The sequence below is a fragment of the Otolemur garnettii genome, unplaced genomic scaffold (assembly GCF_000181295.1).
Source record: "Otolemur garnettii isolate 467f Iridium unplaced genomic scaffold, OtoGar3 scaffold00146, whole genome shotgun sequence".
In the NCBI taxonomy this organism is placed as follows: domain Eukaryota; kingdom Metazoa; phylum Chordata; class Mammalia; order Primates; family Galagidae; genus Otolemur; species Otolemur garnettii.
The window spans coordinates 1,630,627-1,645,068 of NW_003852541.1; the positions used below are offsets into that span (position 1 = coordinate 1,630,627).

The window sequence follows — 14,442 nt, forward strand, 5'->3', positions numbered from 1 at the left end:
AAGACCCCACTCTGGGACTCAGTAGGGTCAAAGCCATTTTCATAATAACATTAAGTTGTGACCTCCCCTTTTCACTCACTCTCTCTCGAGTGTACAACAGAGTTCTGCAGAGACTATGGCATGTGACATTACAACTGATTGAGTATAGAACTGCACATCAGAATCCAGCAGCTGTCTATTCAGCCAGATATTAATGAGATTTGTATAGCTGTGCCACAGCTCTCTAAAAATTCTCTACGTTAACAAGCAAAGGGTTTGTTATTCTTACTCAGTTTAACACATTTTTTAAAAAATTCTCTTTCAATTTCTTGCACCACAAATATCGATAAATATGATCTGCATAAGCAAAAGCTCTTCAGAGTCCTTGGTAACTTTGATCCTGAGGCCCTGTACGTTTGAGAACTATAGCCATGGGCAGGAGTCCTGTGGCTGGGCATTTACGTTGCAGAGTGAGCACCCCCTGTCCAATGCTCTCTATGCCCAAATCCACACCTGTGATTCAGAAGAGACTGCCAGAACGGCATTACTCTCTCAAAAGGCAGGAACGTATTTAAGGCTCCATATGTTTTTTTCCACCTACATACAAACTGACACTCCCATCCACAACCTACAACGGTCTCTAGCTCAGTGAACTGTTTAAATCAACTGAGTTAAGAGTAAGATTTTTTATCCTATGAGAAGTCATTTCCACACTCTCAGCTACCCTAAAGAGCCCACAGGGAGAAGAAAAGATATCGGCCCCAGAAACAAAATGCTCCAAGACACTGCCTGTGTCCCCCTGAGCAATGGCCTCCCCTAAGACAGACCACCTCAATCTCTGGAACCTGTGAATATGATGGTCTTATACAGTTAAAGGTGGGGGAAGGATCTTTGTAGATGTGATTAAATTAAGAATCCCGAGATGGGGAGATTGCCCTGGATTATCTGGGTAGGCCCCAAATATCATCACATGTTTCTTTATCAAGAGGAGATTCTACACACACAGGGAAGCCCACGCCAAGAGGGAACAAAGACAGGGCCGAAGGTGCTGGCCTTGGAGAGTAGAGCAATGTGACCAGGAGCCACGGAATGTGGCAGCCATGGAAGCTGGAGAGGCAGGAGCAGTTCTCCCTAGACCCCCTGGAGGGAGCGGCTCTGCACACACCTGACTTTGGCCCAGTGGTACTGACCTTGAACTTCTGACTGCCAGAACTGTGGGAGAATACTTTTCTGTTGTTTTAAGTTCCCCTAGTTTGCAGTCACTGGTTACAGCCACCCTAAGGACATTCAGACAGCCTTTCCCCAGCATTATAGGTTTGTGTGAGCCTCCAGGCGCCAGACGGGCCTGAGGGCTCTACAGTCAGCACAGTGCTTCTCAGCGATCCCCTAGTCCCCCTGGCCTCTGCCCACCTGTGAAGTGGGGATCACAGCAGTACCAGCAAGGGGATTGGGTGTGAAGACTACAAGTTCATACACATAGTGTGCCAGGCCCACAGATGGGGGCATTAGCCACTCCTCTGCCAGAGGGCACAGCAGGGTCCCAAGGTGCCCACCCACGCACACACAGCACATGGGCTCCCAGGGCCCTCCAAGATAACCTCAACCCCAACATAGATGAGGAAGCCCAGACTCAGGGGGTAGAGGGGCCTACCCGAGGGGAACACCATAGCTGGGTCCTGGTTGCTAGCTCTCAATTAGACCACCCGCACCACCTCCTCAAGCTGTTCACACACCATAAGACCCAGCTCCCCAGACACCCAGGAGAGTCAGGCTCTGCTGAGTCTTAGGATCCCTGAAGACCAGGGAAAGTCAGGCTGTGTCAGGACCCAGGGCCCTCAGACACCAGGGAGCATCAGGCTGTGCTGCTGAGCTGCTAGTGCATGGCTCAGGAGCCTGCATCTCCACCCACATCTGGGGTCCAGCCGTGCTGACACCAACAACAGAGGCAGGTCTCTGACATCCACGAGGACCATGACCAGCAGGTGTTAAAACACAGAGGCCTTGCTGGAACCCCAGCTGGCAATCCCAGCTGGCAATCTACCCAACCCCCACTAGGCATCTGCACCTCAGTTTCCTCTTTGGTAAGGCAGAGATAATAAGCACTGACGTGCACAGCATTCCCAGGCTGTGTGCAGGCCCTCCATCAGAACGGCTGCAGGCTGGTCAGCTGCAGGCTGTCTGGAGCCCAGGGAATGACCCATCTCCCCTGGGAGAGCGTGAGGCTGAGTGAGGCATGGCATGAAGCCAGAGGGTCCTGGTAAACAACACTGTCTTCTCCCCTTCAGTGGGTGTCCTTGTTTGTATATTAACCACTGCCGGGTGTTCCCCTAACACGTCCCTAGGCCCCAGCAGCCAGGAACAAGAGGTAGGCACAGGCCCCAAACACCATGCTCTAAATGACGCTGTGTCCAGCCACGTAAGAAGCTCCAGAAAAATTTCCAGTTTGCAAATGTTTCTAGATTCCTTTCCCTTGGCCTCCCTGCACTCAGGGGGGAACACAGAGGGTGGCTGCTGGAGCAATTAGTGCAGACATAGTGGCTCACAGCAGTGCACATGGGCATCTGGGAGTGGGGGTCAGGGGTCTGAAGAGCACCTGCAGGCCTGGCTCCCTCCAGAGAATCCCAGGGAGAACACTTTTCCTTGCCTTTTCTAGCTTCTAGACGCGCCCTTGGCATTTCCCAGAATGAGGCTCCTCCACCTTCTGAGATATCAATAGAAGCTTCTGTCCCCTCAACCTCTGCCCCCTGCCCACCCATGACCCATAGCAATTGCCCTAGGAGTCCTGAACTCAGCCACATCTGAACTGTCCTCTTTGCATGTGAGATGACACAGACACAGGGCTAGGGATTGGATAGGGCCATCTTTGGGGCCATTATTCAGCCCCCACCACAAAAGGGGACACTGAGAGAGCAGTTGCACAGCAGCTGGGACCAGACGCACATCACCTGCAGGACCAGGGGACCCTGGCTCTGTCTGTGCCCCAAGTGAGAAGAGGAACCCTGAGAGGGAAACTGCGGGAGGGAGAGGAGGAGTCCCAGATGGGGGAAGGTGGGGGAAGGGGCAGGAAGGATGCTAGCTGTTTGGCGGCACTTGGCACACACCAGGTACTCCAAAACCAGTTGTTGCAAAGACTGAAGAAACATTCTGGAACAGCTCAGAGCTCTTGGGACTGCTGATGGCTGGACACAAAGGAGGTCCACCCCAGGCTGAAGCTAGACCAAACCTAGGCTCTGAGGGAAGCTTCAGGGTGGGGAGCTTCATGGCAATGCCTCCCTCAGCTTATGGTCAGTCACCTACGGCACACAGAACCTTCTGGGCCTCCAGTTGCACCCCAGATGCAGAGCGCTGCCACCCACTACCAACTCAGCCCCCATCTCCTATGTTTCTGGGGTCACGTCTTCAGTAAGCCACCTGCACCCACTTGGGGAGCCTAAATGGAGACAGATGTGGGGCATAGACCTTGGACATTCATGAAAGCATTTGAAACTGGCTGCCAAGTGGAAGGTCACCAGGATAGTCCTTGGAATTCTTCCTTTGTGGCACTTCCTGCCCAACTACAGCACCAGCAGGTCTTCTGAGGTGTCATTCTCTACATGCATCGCTGGGGACACTGAAGTCCTACAGAAGCAGAGGGCCAGAGGGAGGCCAGTCCTGGGCTCATAGAGAGAGGTTGGACAGACAGGAGGCCATGCTGAAGGGGCCCAGGTTCCACGGGTCATTCATCCCCCACCTGGCATTCAACACTTTTCAGGCAAGCAGGACAGAGCTGGAAGGACCAACAGACTTTGTGCACTGCAGTGACAACAATTCCATGGTCCACTGGCTGAAACAGTGTTGCCAGGTCACTTTTCCAACTTGTCTTTCTGTGAGTGAAGAAAGCTCAGCCCCAAATGTCAGCAAATGAGCGCCAGCAGAAGGCGGGAGGGCCCCTCGCTGTTGGGCAGAGTGAGGACTGCTCGAGGGACCCATGACTTAAAACACCACGCCTCAGGAGGATGCTGCCGCCACCACAGCCCTGAGCGGGGCGGCTCTCCGGGGCCTGCCTCTCCTGGTGCAGGTGGTGCAAACAGGACTGTTGCAAGGCCCGGCAGGGGAGATATGAGACCAGCAAGGACAGAGAGAGCAACCCTGGCTGCGGATGTAGCCGGCGTAGGGTACCAAGCAGGGTGCAATTTCAGGAAGGGCATTTCTGGCTGTGACAGAGACCACCCCACCTGCTTCCTGGTGCCTGCTGTGCCCCAGGCCTTGGGCACCACTCACCTTCTCTGAGCCTGCCAGCAATCACACCTGCACGTTTCAGGTAGGGAATTAAGGCAAAGAGCAGTTAAGAACCTGCTTGGAGGGACACACCAGCAAGTAACAACTGAGACTGGAGCCCAAAGCCACTGCACTCTCTGAGGTACCCAGGCTGCCCCCTAACATTCAGAATTCTCTAGTCAAGGGAAAGTGGTGTGACACTACCAAATGCGTCACCCACAACAGAGCCTGCTTACCACGTAGGGCTCACACCCAGCCTGGAGGGAAGGCCCACTGAGGGCAGGAAACACCAGAGCCAGCTCTGAACTGAAAGGCCTTGCTGTTTGCCGAATCAAAGAACAAGTGGCCACCACCTTCCACCACCGTGGTCCTTCTCACGGACACGAAGGACACAGCTGCTCTCCAAGCTCCAGTGTCATGCCTCACAATGCTGCTCACGCGAGAGGAGGTAAGAAACCTTCCTCCACACTGGGGAGCCTCAGCAGGAATCAAGTGTTGTAAACACCATGAAAATGACAGATGAGCACGGCGGTGACGATTCAGTCTCAAACACAGACATGGGGGTGCTGTCAGAAGAAAGTGGGCACACACTGAGGATGGCAGTAGCCCTTGCTTTATAGATGGGTAGACTGAGGCCCAGGGAGGGAAGATAACTTGTCCAAGGCCACAGAGGTCCAGGTGAGGGGCTGAGCTGTGTAAGCAAAATGGAGAGAGCCTCTGAGGCGAGCGGGCATTGCTGGGAACAGCCCTGTCAGAACCTAAGGGCTCCAGGTGAGGCCAGGAGAGCTGGGACCAAGGATCAAGGGTACAGGAAGGCATACGGGCCTCTCTAATGGCACAAGCTCGCAAGCAAGCAATGGCCTTGGGCAGTGACCCTGAAGAAAGCAGAAGAGACAGCATGAGGTCTGGGGCCAGATATCTGGGGGTGGGTCTGGTTCTGCCCTCTTGTCTCCATGCTCCATCTGAAAAATGGGGATAATGCTTCATGCCTCAGGTGAGAAGCCGGTGGTTGATGGAGGACAGGCAAACAGAGCCTGCCCAGCTTGGGAGAAGCACATCAGGGTCTAAATCCCAGCTCTGCCATTTACAAACCATGGAGCATCAGACAATAGATGGGACCTCACAGGTACCCCAGCAGCCCTGAGTAGCGCTGTGAGGATCCCAGGGGGAAACATATACAAGTGTCTGGCACAGGGCCCAGCAGAGAAGTGCTCACAAGCCTCGGCTGTTGTGACATTTAAGCCTGTCCCACCTGGGTGCTGCCCGACACCCTAGATACTCCGAGCAGCCAGCAATGGAAAACTTCCTTAAGTAAACAAAGATCACTGGACTCAGGTTGCACCCTGGGTACCAGCCTCAGAGGTCTGCTTCTTTGGGGTTTTCTAGGGGCTGGGCAGCTACAGTGCAGGCAGAGGCCTAATGCAGGCCACCTGGGCAGATGTCGTGCTGGGCCTGTCAACAGCATCAAGGACTATGAGCTGCCACTGAGCATGGCCTGTGTTTTCCTGTCGCACAGTTTTAACTGCCCCTCTGAGCTCCTACCCTGTCTGTACAAGTCCCTGAAGAGATGCGGCAAAAGCAAGGACAGAGAAGTTCCAGCATCCACAGGGCTGGCCGTGTCAGCCCGAGCCCTGAGTTCGGGGTAGGCCTGACCAAGTCCTACTGAGGCAGGGGCACAGCCATGGGCTGTGGAACCCAGACTCTGAGTCTGGGCATCTGTCCAGCATCCTAGTGTCCCAGCAGCTGCTGGTGTCAGCAACTGTGGCCTGATCTATCCCTGAGGACAGTCAACGCCCGTTTAAAGGACAGTGACAGGACAAACCTCGTCCCCAGGGTGGAGCCCTTCCTCCTGTCTCCCTTCATCTGCCAGTCTTGCCAATTATGTCCCACCAGCCCAGAGCACCCCACCACCCAAATGGGGCCCTGTAAGTCCAGGGTGCATGACAGGCAGCTGCTCCATAAATCAGGAGCACACTCCTTTTCTTGGGACAGTAAGATCCAGGAGATCATCAAACTCAAGACTTGATTCCAAATAAAAACACTATCCCCAAATTATCCCATTGACAGAAATCATAAAGAAGCAAAGGATCGTGGGTGGCCAGGTTAGGAAGCAGCCATGCACATCAAGGAAAACCAGGTCAGAGCTTGGTGGTGACCAGGCTGTGTGGAGAGTGCCCTTGCCTGGGCCACGGCAGTCCTTTCCAGATGCAAGCTCACGAATTTCTGGGTCAGGAGGATTTGTCTTCTGCTGTGCCTCATTCAGAATGGAGTCACACAGGGAGACCCGGCACCACTGCAGCTACTTGTGCTAAGCTCCTTGTTGCTGGGAGACCACCCTCCTTCCACACAAAGGCCCTGCAGAAGGGAGTGCCTGGACCTCTCCCTGAGATGTGCATTTCCAAACCAATGCATGCCCTTCTCAGAGCAGGCAGCAAGGCTTGTGTGCTTTTTTGCACGTGATCTTTCATTACAAAAGTAAAGTGTATACCATGAAGAAAACCAAGAAAACACGTGGAAAGTGTGGATACAGATGAGGCCACCTACTGATGGCCATTGTTGACATTTGCATGTATTTCCTTCTAGTCTTTTTTCCTTCATGGTTTTGCAGAGTTGAGATCCTAATTAACATAGAATTTTGCTCTCAACGGTTTTCTAACTTAAACCTGTTTTCCTAAGCATTTTCTCCTAACGGAAAATTTTCAAATATATAGGTAACTAGAATGTTCCCCAACCACCCCTAGAATATAAGTTCCAAAACCACATGGATCTGTGCTTGTTCTTGTTCAGTGGTGAATCCCAGGGCCTGGAGTAGTGTAGGTTCATAGTAAGCATTTAATAGATATTTGGCACATGGTAGGCATGTCATAAATATTGGTTAGATAAACGAATGATTGAATGGCTGACGTATTCTATCACTTTTTGCTGTTAGTGGTAATGCCAAAGTGAACATCTCTGAGGCGACATCACTGCCCACTCTTAGGTTGGGTGAGGAAACATTTCTTTGCTCCACACGGCAGAGCCTGCAGTGGCCTGGGGCCCAGGCTCGGACTCTGCCATAGCCACTCCTTGACCCTGGATGGTTACTTTTCCTCCCTTAGGCCTCAGTTTCTCCTCTGTGAGGGTGGGTGGCTTTGGGATGGACCCCTCCCCCAGGTCCCTTCCAGCTCCATGATCCTAATACAGCAGGCATCAAAACAAAAAATGACTCACTCCTGGTCCTGCACCCCTGTTATGGGATGAATTTTGTCCCCCCCAAATTCATATGTTGAAGTTCATGTGCAGAAGGTCACTGCAGAATGTGACTGCATGTGAAAATAGGACCCTAGGGAAGTCATTAAGGTTAAATGAGGTCATTAGGGTGGGCCCTAACCCAATGTGACACAGACAGATAGAGGGGGCCGACCATGTGAAGATGGCTATCTACCAGCCAAGGGGAGAGACCTCAGAAGAAACCAACCCTGTCCACACCTGAATCTCAGATTTCTGGCCTTCAGAATTGTCAGAAAATAAATTCTTCCACCTGGTCTACAGGACTTTGCTATGACAATAAGACACAATCCACATGCCCCTGACCACCGGGGAACTCTAACCCACCAGGCTTGCAGGTGAGCAGAAGGACACCTAAGCTCAGAGAGAGCGTGGTCCTTAGTCAAGGACCTGGTGGCCACTGGTGGCAGAGTTGGCACCACAACACTCCCCCTAATCCCCAATCTCAGGCATTTCTTACTCCAGTCACCAGCAGACAGATGGGCAGACATGGACTATGGTTTGACAAAGGTACTACCACACCACTCAGTATCATCTGCTGGGCTCACCATATGTGAGCCAGCACTGCACACAGAGCTAAGGGCATTCCTCCATACAACTGAGGAAACTGAGGCACAGGGAGCTCCCTAGCTAGGGCACTGAATTCAGATCCAGCCCTATCTGATACCATCTCCTTCCACCTTGCCACAGTATATATATGATTCTCCTGGCCACTGGAAATTAATAGGCAACTACACGGCCTGATGTCATGCCCAAGCCATCCTGAAGGCTTTGGTCAGACGAAGATGTGCCCATTGCTCCCATGGTGTAGAGGAAAAAGGGAGCTTCCAGCTTAGATGAGCTGCACAAGTTGTCTGGGGCTCTGGCCATATCATATGGGCAGCTGAAGACTGGACCAGGGGATGCTGGGCACACCCAGTGCTGCTAAGCTCTGGAAGGATGTCAGCCTTCTAGGGGATTGCTGCCCTTGGTGCCCTTGTTGACAGTGGAAGCTCCTGACCTGCCAGTTGTACACAGCACCCGGATGTTAGAGCCCAGGCACAAGAAGCCACACTGCCTGCTCCCCTTACCATAAGCGTGGGTGGAAATTATTGCCGTGGCATCACTGGCTGGAGACAGGGGTGACAGGTGTCCGGGAGAGCACACACACTGCCAGTTCTAGAGGACTGGATTAACTCAGAGGGCTGAGGTGAACTTGGCCCCCTGGCAATGCCACCCCTGGCCACCAAGGGCCTAGTCCATGTGGGGCTTCTTACATGGAATACCTTGTCCTGCCAGGCCACCAGCTCTAGTCTCTTACATGTCAGGAAACCAAGCTCGGGAGGTGCCACCAGTGCCTATAACCACTTGGCAGACATCATGGCACAAATTCTGGTCTCCTTGCTTCCCCACTCACGAATATGGAAGGCAGTGCTCCTTCTGAGGGCTCCCCGTGATTATAGGGGCTACAGAGGTACCAATTGTGGTCATTGGAGCATAAAATTACCCTGCATGCAACTAGTCATTATCCCCATCTGCTATTTAGATAAATGTATCTGGAGGTTACACCAAGTCTCAGGGTGCCCTGCTTCCCAGCCACCCCCAGTAACAAGTTGGCCATTTCAGAAATCCTTATCCAAAGGGTTCCACATCCAATAGCCTGCCACTGCTCTCAGCCTCTGTCTAAATGCCTTCTGCAGAACAGTCTTTCCTTCCTGGGCTGGGAGGGGAAAGGAAGGGGAATGTTTTCCCAGGAAGAGGGGTCCCTGCAAACATGGCCCCCTCCAGGCCTACAGTCCACAAGAAATGCTCACTAAATATACCTCCTCTCCCCAGTCTGATTTTCCCCAGGGAAAGCAGCTATCCCTACTGGTTTCCGCACCATGGCTAAGGGCCATACTGCAGTCTGTGGCAGACAGACTTAGAGGAAAGAGTACGGGAGTGAGGGAGCACCAGTTCGAATCTTCCCTCCCTCCTCCCCGAGCTAAGTAAGTGACTGAAGCCCTGTGACCTCAGGTTGCACCCTGAAAAATGGTCTGACAGCCTCTCCCTGCCTGGAAATGCTGGGACAAGCCCTCAGACTGGGCCTGGCCCCAGGAGGTTTTCAGACTCAGCCATCTTCAGGCTGTCCTTCGGAGGCTCACCTGCCAAGGCCTCCAGCTCCAGGTCTCAGTTTCCCCAACGGCACAAGGCGCGGCTGGGTTGGGGCGACGTGGGATTTTCCAGCGCCGGGTACAAGCTGTCAGATTCCAGAGGGCGGGTGCAGAGGGAGAAGCAGGGGTGCGAGGCGCAGTGGGCAAGGGGCTTGGGAAGCGATGCGCAGAGATGGGGCTGGGCCACATCTGACACATATGCGGGCTCCAGGTCCCCAGATGTGCCCGGTGTCGGCCTAAAGTCCCCTATCCAGGCAGTGGGAGCTGCGCAAGGGCGGCGCCCCCCCGCCGCAAAGCCCCGCCTGTCATCTCACCTCTCTCCGGGTCAGGTCTGCGGTGGCTCGCCCGAACCCTGGGCCCCCACCTGGACCTGGCCTCCTTCGGCAGCCTGGAGGAACCTGGATCCCATGAGAAGCAAAGAAGGGGCGCCTTCCAGACAGCCCAGCGCAGACTGGGGTCGGCGCTGGGGTCGGCGCTCCCCAGCCGGCGCCACTGAGCTGCTCGCACCCGCGCAGGGGCAGGGAGCTTCCCGCCGACCTCTCCGGGCTGCAAAACCCTACAGCAAAAGTTGGGTGGACCCATCGGACGATTTTCCTCCGTGTTGCAGGTGCACTCTCCAAATGCCACCAAGCCCTTGCAGCGCTGCGATCCTGCGTAGGGACCCGGCGGTCCCTCAGTCGCTGGCACTCACCTGCGCTCATCTTGGCAGTCGGTCGGAATCGGGGCAGTCCGGCGCTGCGGCAGCCAGACACTCGGGGCCCGCCAGGTGCCGCCAAGCCCTTGCAGCGCTGCGATCCTGCGTAGGGACCCGGCGGTCCCTCAGTCGCTGGCACTCACCTGCGCTCATCTTGGCAGCCGGTCGGAATCGGGGCAGTCCGGCGCTGCGGCAGCCAGACACTCGGGGCCCGCCAGGTGCCGCGCCCGCGCAATCCTCAGCTCGCAGCCCGCCGCCCGCGCGCCCGCCGGCTAGACGCCGGCCAGGCAGCTCCGCCGCAGCCCTGGGCTGCAGGCCCCGCCCACACCACGCCCAATACCACGCCCCTCCGTGTGGCCACACCCTTCACAAAGCCACCGACCGGGCGCACCCTGGGAAGTGTAGGCGCCGCACCCCCACTGCTCCACCTTTGCGCCCCAGCCGCCGGTGGGCGGACTACAAGTCCCAGCAGGTTCCGCGGCCTGCGCGTGCGCAGACGGGGAACGGCGGCCGAAGACCTTGGCAACCGCTATTAGGTTTCTGCAGAACTGTTGCTGCGGCCTATGGGGCTGTTTGCAGGGTTCAGCGTTCTGTTCTCAGGAGCACGGCAGTCGTGTGGAGAACGGTGCTTGATGCAAACTTGATGTGGCATTTCTTAAGTCGTGGGGATGCAAGGGGCCTGAAGACCTTCTGGGCCAGTCACCCTTCTCTCCTAGTTTACCAAGAGGGAAACTGAGGCAGGAGGCGGGGCGGGCAGGATGTGCCTGCATCCTTCAGCTACGCTTGGACATACTGGGATTCATGTGCAGGAATCTTGCCTCCAAAGCCAGACTCCCGCCTCCTGTCCAAGCCAGCCCCTAGTCCCACTGGCCTGACTGGGCCGCTTAGAGGAGGGGCGCGTCCTACCCCAGCAGCAGTCCTGCCCCAGCCCCTCCAGTGGCATGCTACCGTCGGTGACGCCTTGCTTGGGCGTGGATGCAAGAACAGAAGAGGGCATCAGGGAAAGGGCAGGAGTAAGTGGCCCCCACTGTGCACCTGTTGCTACTGAACGTGGCTGCAGAGAGGTAGGCAGGAGACAGGCTTGCACAAGTACAGAACATGGTGTGGAGGGCCTGGCCTGGAGGACCGTTTAGGAGGCAAGATGGTGAGAACTTAGCTATGCATGGGAGAAAGGGGCCAAGGGCTTCTGGGCAAGGGCTATTTGGGGATCCTTCCAATAAGGGAAAGAAGGCCCAGCACCAAAATGTAGACTCTAAATGGAATACTGAGCAGGAGCAAATACCCCTCCCTTTCCCCCAGCAGCATCCATCTACCCTAAGAGTGGCTAGGACCTGAGGCCAGGAGTACAGTGGCACCCTGGGGAGAACTGAAGCCCTGGGGAAGGAGCCCAGTCCCACACATCCCTGAAACCCAAGAGGCCCGGTTGGGTGGCTGTGCCTGCAGATGCAGAGCTCTGATGCCTTCCCACCGGGATCTGCCCAGAACATGAGTACCATGTCATGGAAGGAGCAACAGAAGGGGCAAAGTGTCCTGCCCCCAACCCAGGACCCCCACTCAAGTGGAAGAGAAGCAAGTCCTTCTCTTTGTGGGCACCAGACCCATCTGTCCCCCCTGGTTGAGAGCATTCAACATGAGCAGAGGGCACAGGGTGGTTGCCCCTGTATCTGACTGTCTTGCAGGGACCTGGCTTTTCCACCTGCTCCCACAATTGTTTAACTAACCCTGTGCCTTGGGCTTCATTGTTAGACCATCCCATCTTTAAGGACAGTGCTGAGGATCAGTGAGCTGGTGCATGCCCTGCCCCAGTGTGAGCTGAGATTTATAAATATCTTTGATATTATGCTATTATTATTATTATTTTGAGTGCCTAACATAGGACCTGGCACAGAGCAGGCACTCCACAAATATCTGCGGAATAAATGGCGAGAAGGAAAAAGAGGATGCTGACAGCTGGCACCTCTGGGCCGTGACTTGGGAGGCAGACCAGGCACCCATGTGACTGGGTGGGTCACTGGGGGTAGAACACCCCTGCTACCACTTGGCCTCTTGAGAAGCTGCTAGACTATCCCCTAACCCCCAGCCTCTATTCCTCCCTGGCAGAAGCAGCACCCCCATGTGTCTTCAAAGGCTCCTAAGAGTCCCCTAGGGGTGCTGTGATTGCCTCCACACAACCGGGTAAAGATGTCGAAGAGGTCTCCATCACTCTTCCTGGCTGAGTCCCTGTGAGTCAGAGGCTGGGGATTGTTGGCCCAGCTCCATGCTGGTCCAGAGCTCAGAATCCTGTGGGCCACCTCAGGCCTCCCAGTGGAGCCAGTTACCTCTCTGAGCGTGTACCTTCAAACTGGGCAAGGGGCCAGAGAGTCATAGCAGCTCTCAACCTGGAAGGGCCTTGGGGTCATGGAGCCCCTGCACTTTTTGACAAGGGCAGAAACCAAGACGTAGAGAGGCCCTGCCCACAGTCAGCAGGTTGGTGATGGGGGGAAGGGCTGAACCCTGGTCATTCTTCTTTCCTGTGTATGTCTGCTGAGGATGGACCTCAGGAATATTTGGTTGATTTGAATAGATTGAAGCAGACTTCAGTTCTCTGTCCACCATGCTTTGAGCCAGACGTGACCTTGGGCAACTTGCTTGCTTGTTCTGTACCCAAGAGTTTCCTTATCCTTCAAATCTTAATAAGTATCCCTTAGGATTGTTAGTTGGGTTAAAAGGGTAAATCAGCAAAACACTTCAAAGAGTGTGCACACCAAAAAAAAAAAAAAAAAGAACTCAGTAAATGACAGTTATAATTATAATTATAATTATTATTATTATTGAAACAGACCAGGGAGAAGTGTGTGCCATCACCTCCCTTAAAGGCTTGCCTTTTCTCACTGCAAGTTTCATTCATTCAACCATTCAGCAAGGATTTATTGAGCACTTTAATGTGTGGGCAATCTAGTTCTTATAAAGAAGACAAGAATTTGTTTCACAGGTCATATGATTCATTATAGAAAAATAATGCTTTCTGAGCAGCCTGAAGGGCCTTCAGAGGCCTCATGGACACAGGGAAACCCCAGACAGACTGGCCATCAAACCAAGGTCCTTTAGGTTCAATAAATGAGCATTTAGCAGAAGAGCTGGCCTTGGTGAGCCCAGATGTACAAGTGGGACCACGAGGCAGCAGGAGCTCCCCTCCTCGGGCCTCAGCCTATACCCCTACCCCCCACCAGGGACTCCCCACATTGCCCCTTGCCCCCTCCCACAGGCAGGGTAGGGACCTGAGCCCTTGTTGGCTTATCAAGTGTCCCCTGGGGCCTTTCACAAATGTTTGTTGAATATATAGAACTAACCCATCAGTTGAAAAGTTCAGCCAGTCATGATGGGTCTGAGGAATGTTTTTTCTGCCTGGGCTGAGCTAGGTGAGGCTTCCTAAAATATGAGTCCTGTGATCTGTGGGTAATGACTCTTTGTTTTCATAATAAATGACTGTGATAAGCACTGGCACCTGTCACTACTCCACAACCTTCATATTGCTTCAAAATTAGGGTAGTTTGTCTTGAAAATGGTCTTGCCCTTAGGAGAGCATGAAAGTCTTGGAGAGTATAGTGTAGGCCGCATGCAGCTTGAGGGGCTGGGCTGGACCCCAGGATATGGGCAGGGACAGATGAGATCACACTGGGTTTTGCAAGGCTGAGACAGGAGGGGTGGGACAGAGAGGGATCAAGGAGTGGTGAGTTAGAGGCTTTTTACAGGACACAGAAGAGCCTTGATTGGGGGGGGGGTGTTCATGTATAACCCCGCTGGGATCAACTCCATGCCACAGCTTGCTCAGAGGTGGAGGGAGCAAGGATGAGCACAAAAATGCACCTGAAGAGGATCCCAGCAGCCAAGCCAGCTAAAGCAAACAGCTAGTTTCCCAGCTGCCAGCCCTGCTCTGTGCCAAATCTCCGATTTTATAAATGTCATCTCAGAGGACCAGCACCATCACTGTCATTATCCCCATTTTACAGATGGGAAAACCAAGGCATTACCATATCCACTTGTAAACTATGTTCAAGTGGAACAAGTTAGATGCAACCCAGGACCTTCTGAAGAAAGAGTGGGTAACTCAGGCACCAGGCTGGTTGTCCTGAA

At 54.0% G+C, this 14,442-nt stretch overlaps 1 protein-coding gene across 1 annotated transcript in view; it reads right to left on the bottom strand.

The window, feature by feature from the left end:
* ABLIM2 (actin binding LIM protein family member 2) overlaps positions 1–10,500 on the bottom strand; it is a 189,812-nt gene extending 179,312 nt beyond the window's left edge. The window contains exon 1 of the mRNA XM_023518759.1: positions 10,473–10,500. Coding sequence (XP_023374527.1) covers positions 10,473–10,482 — 10 coding nt within the window. The 5' untranslated portion in view covers positions 10,483–10,500. The remainder of the gene's footprint in view (positions 1–10,472) is intronic.
* Positions 10,501–14,442: the final 3,942 nt, after the last annotated feature.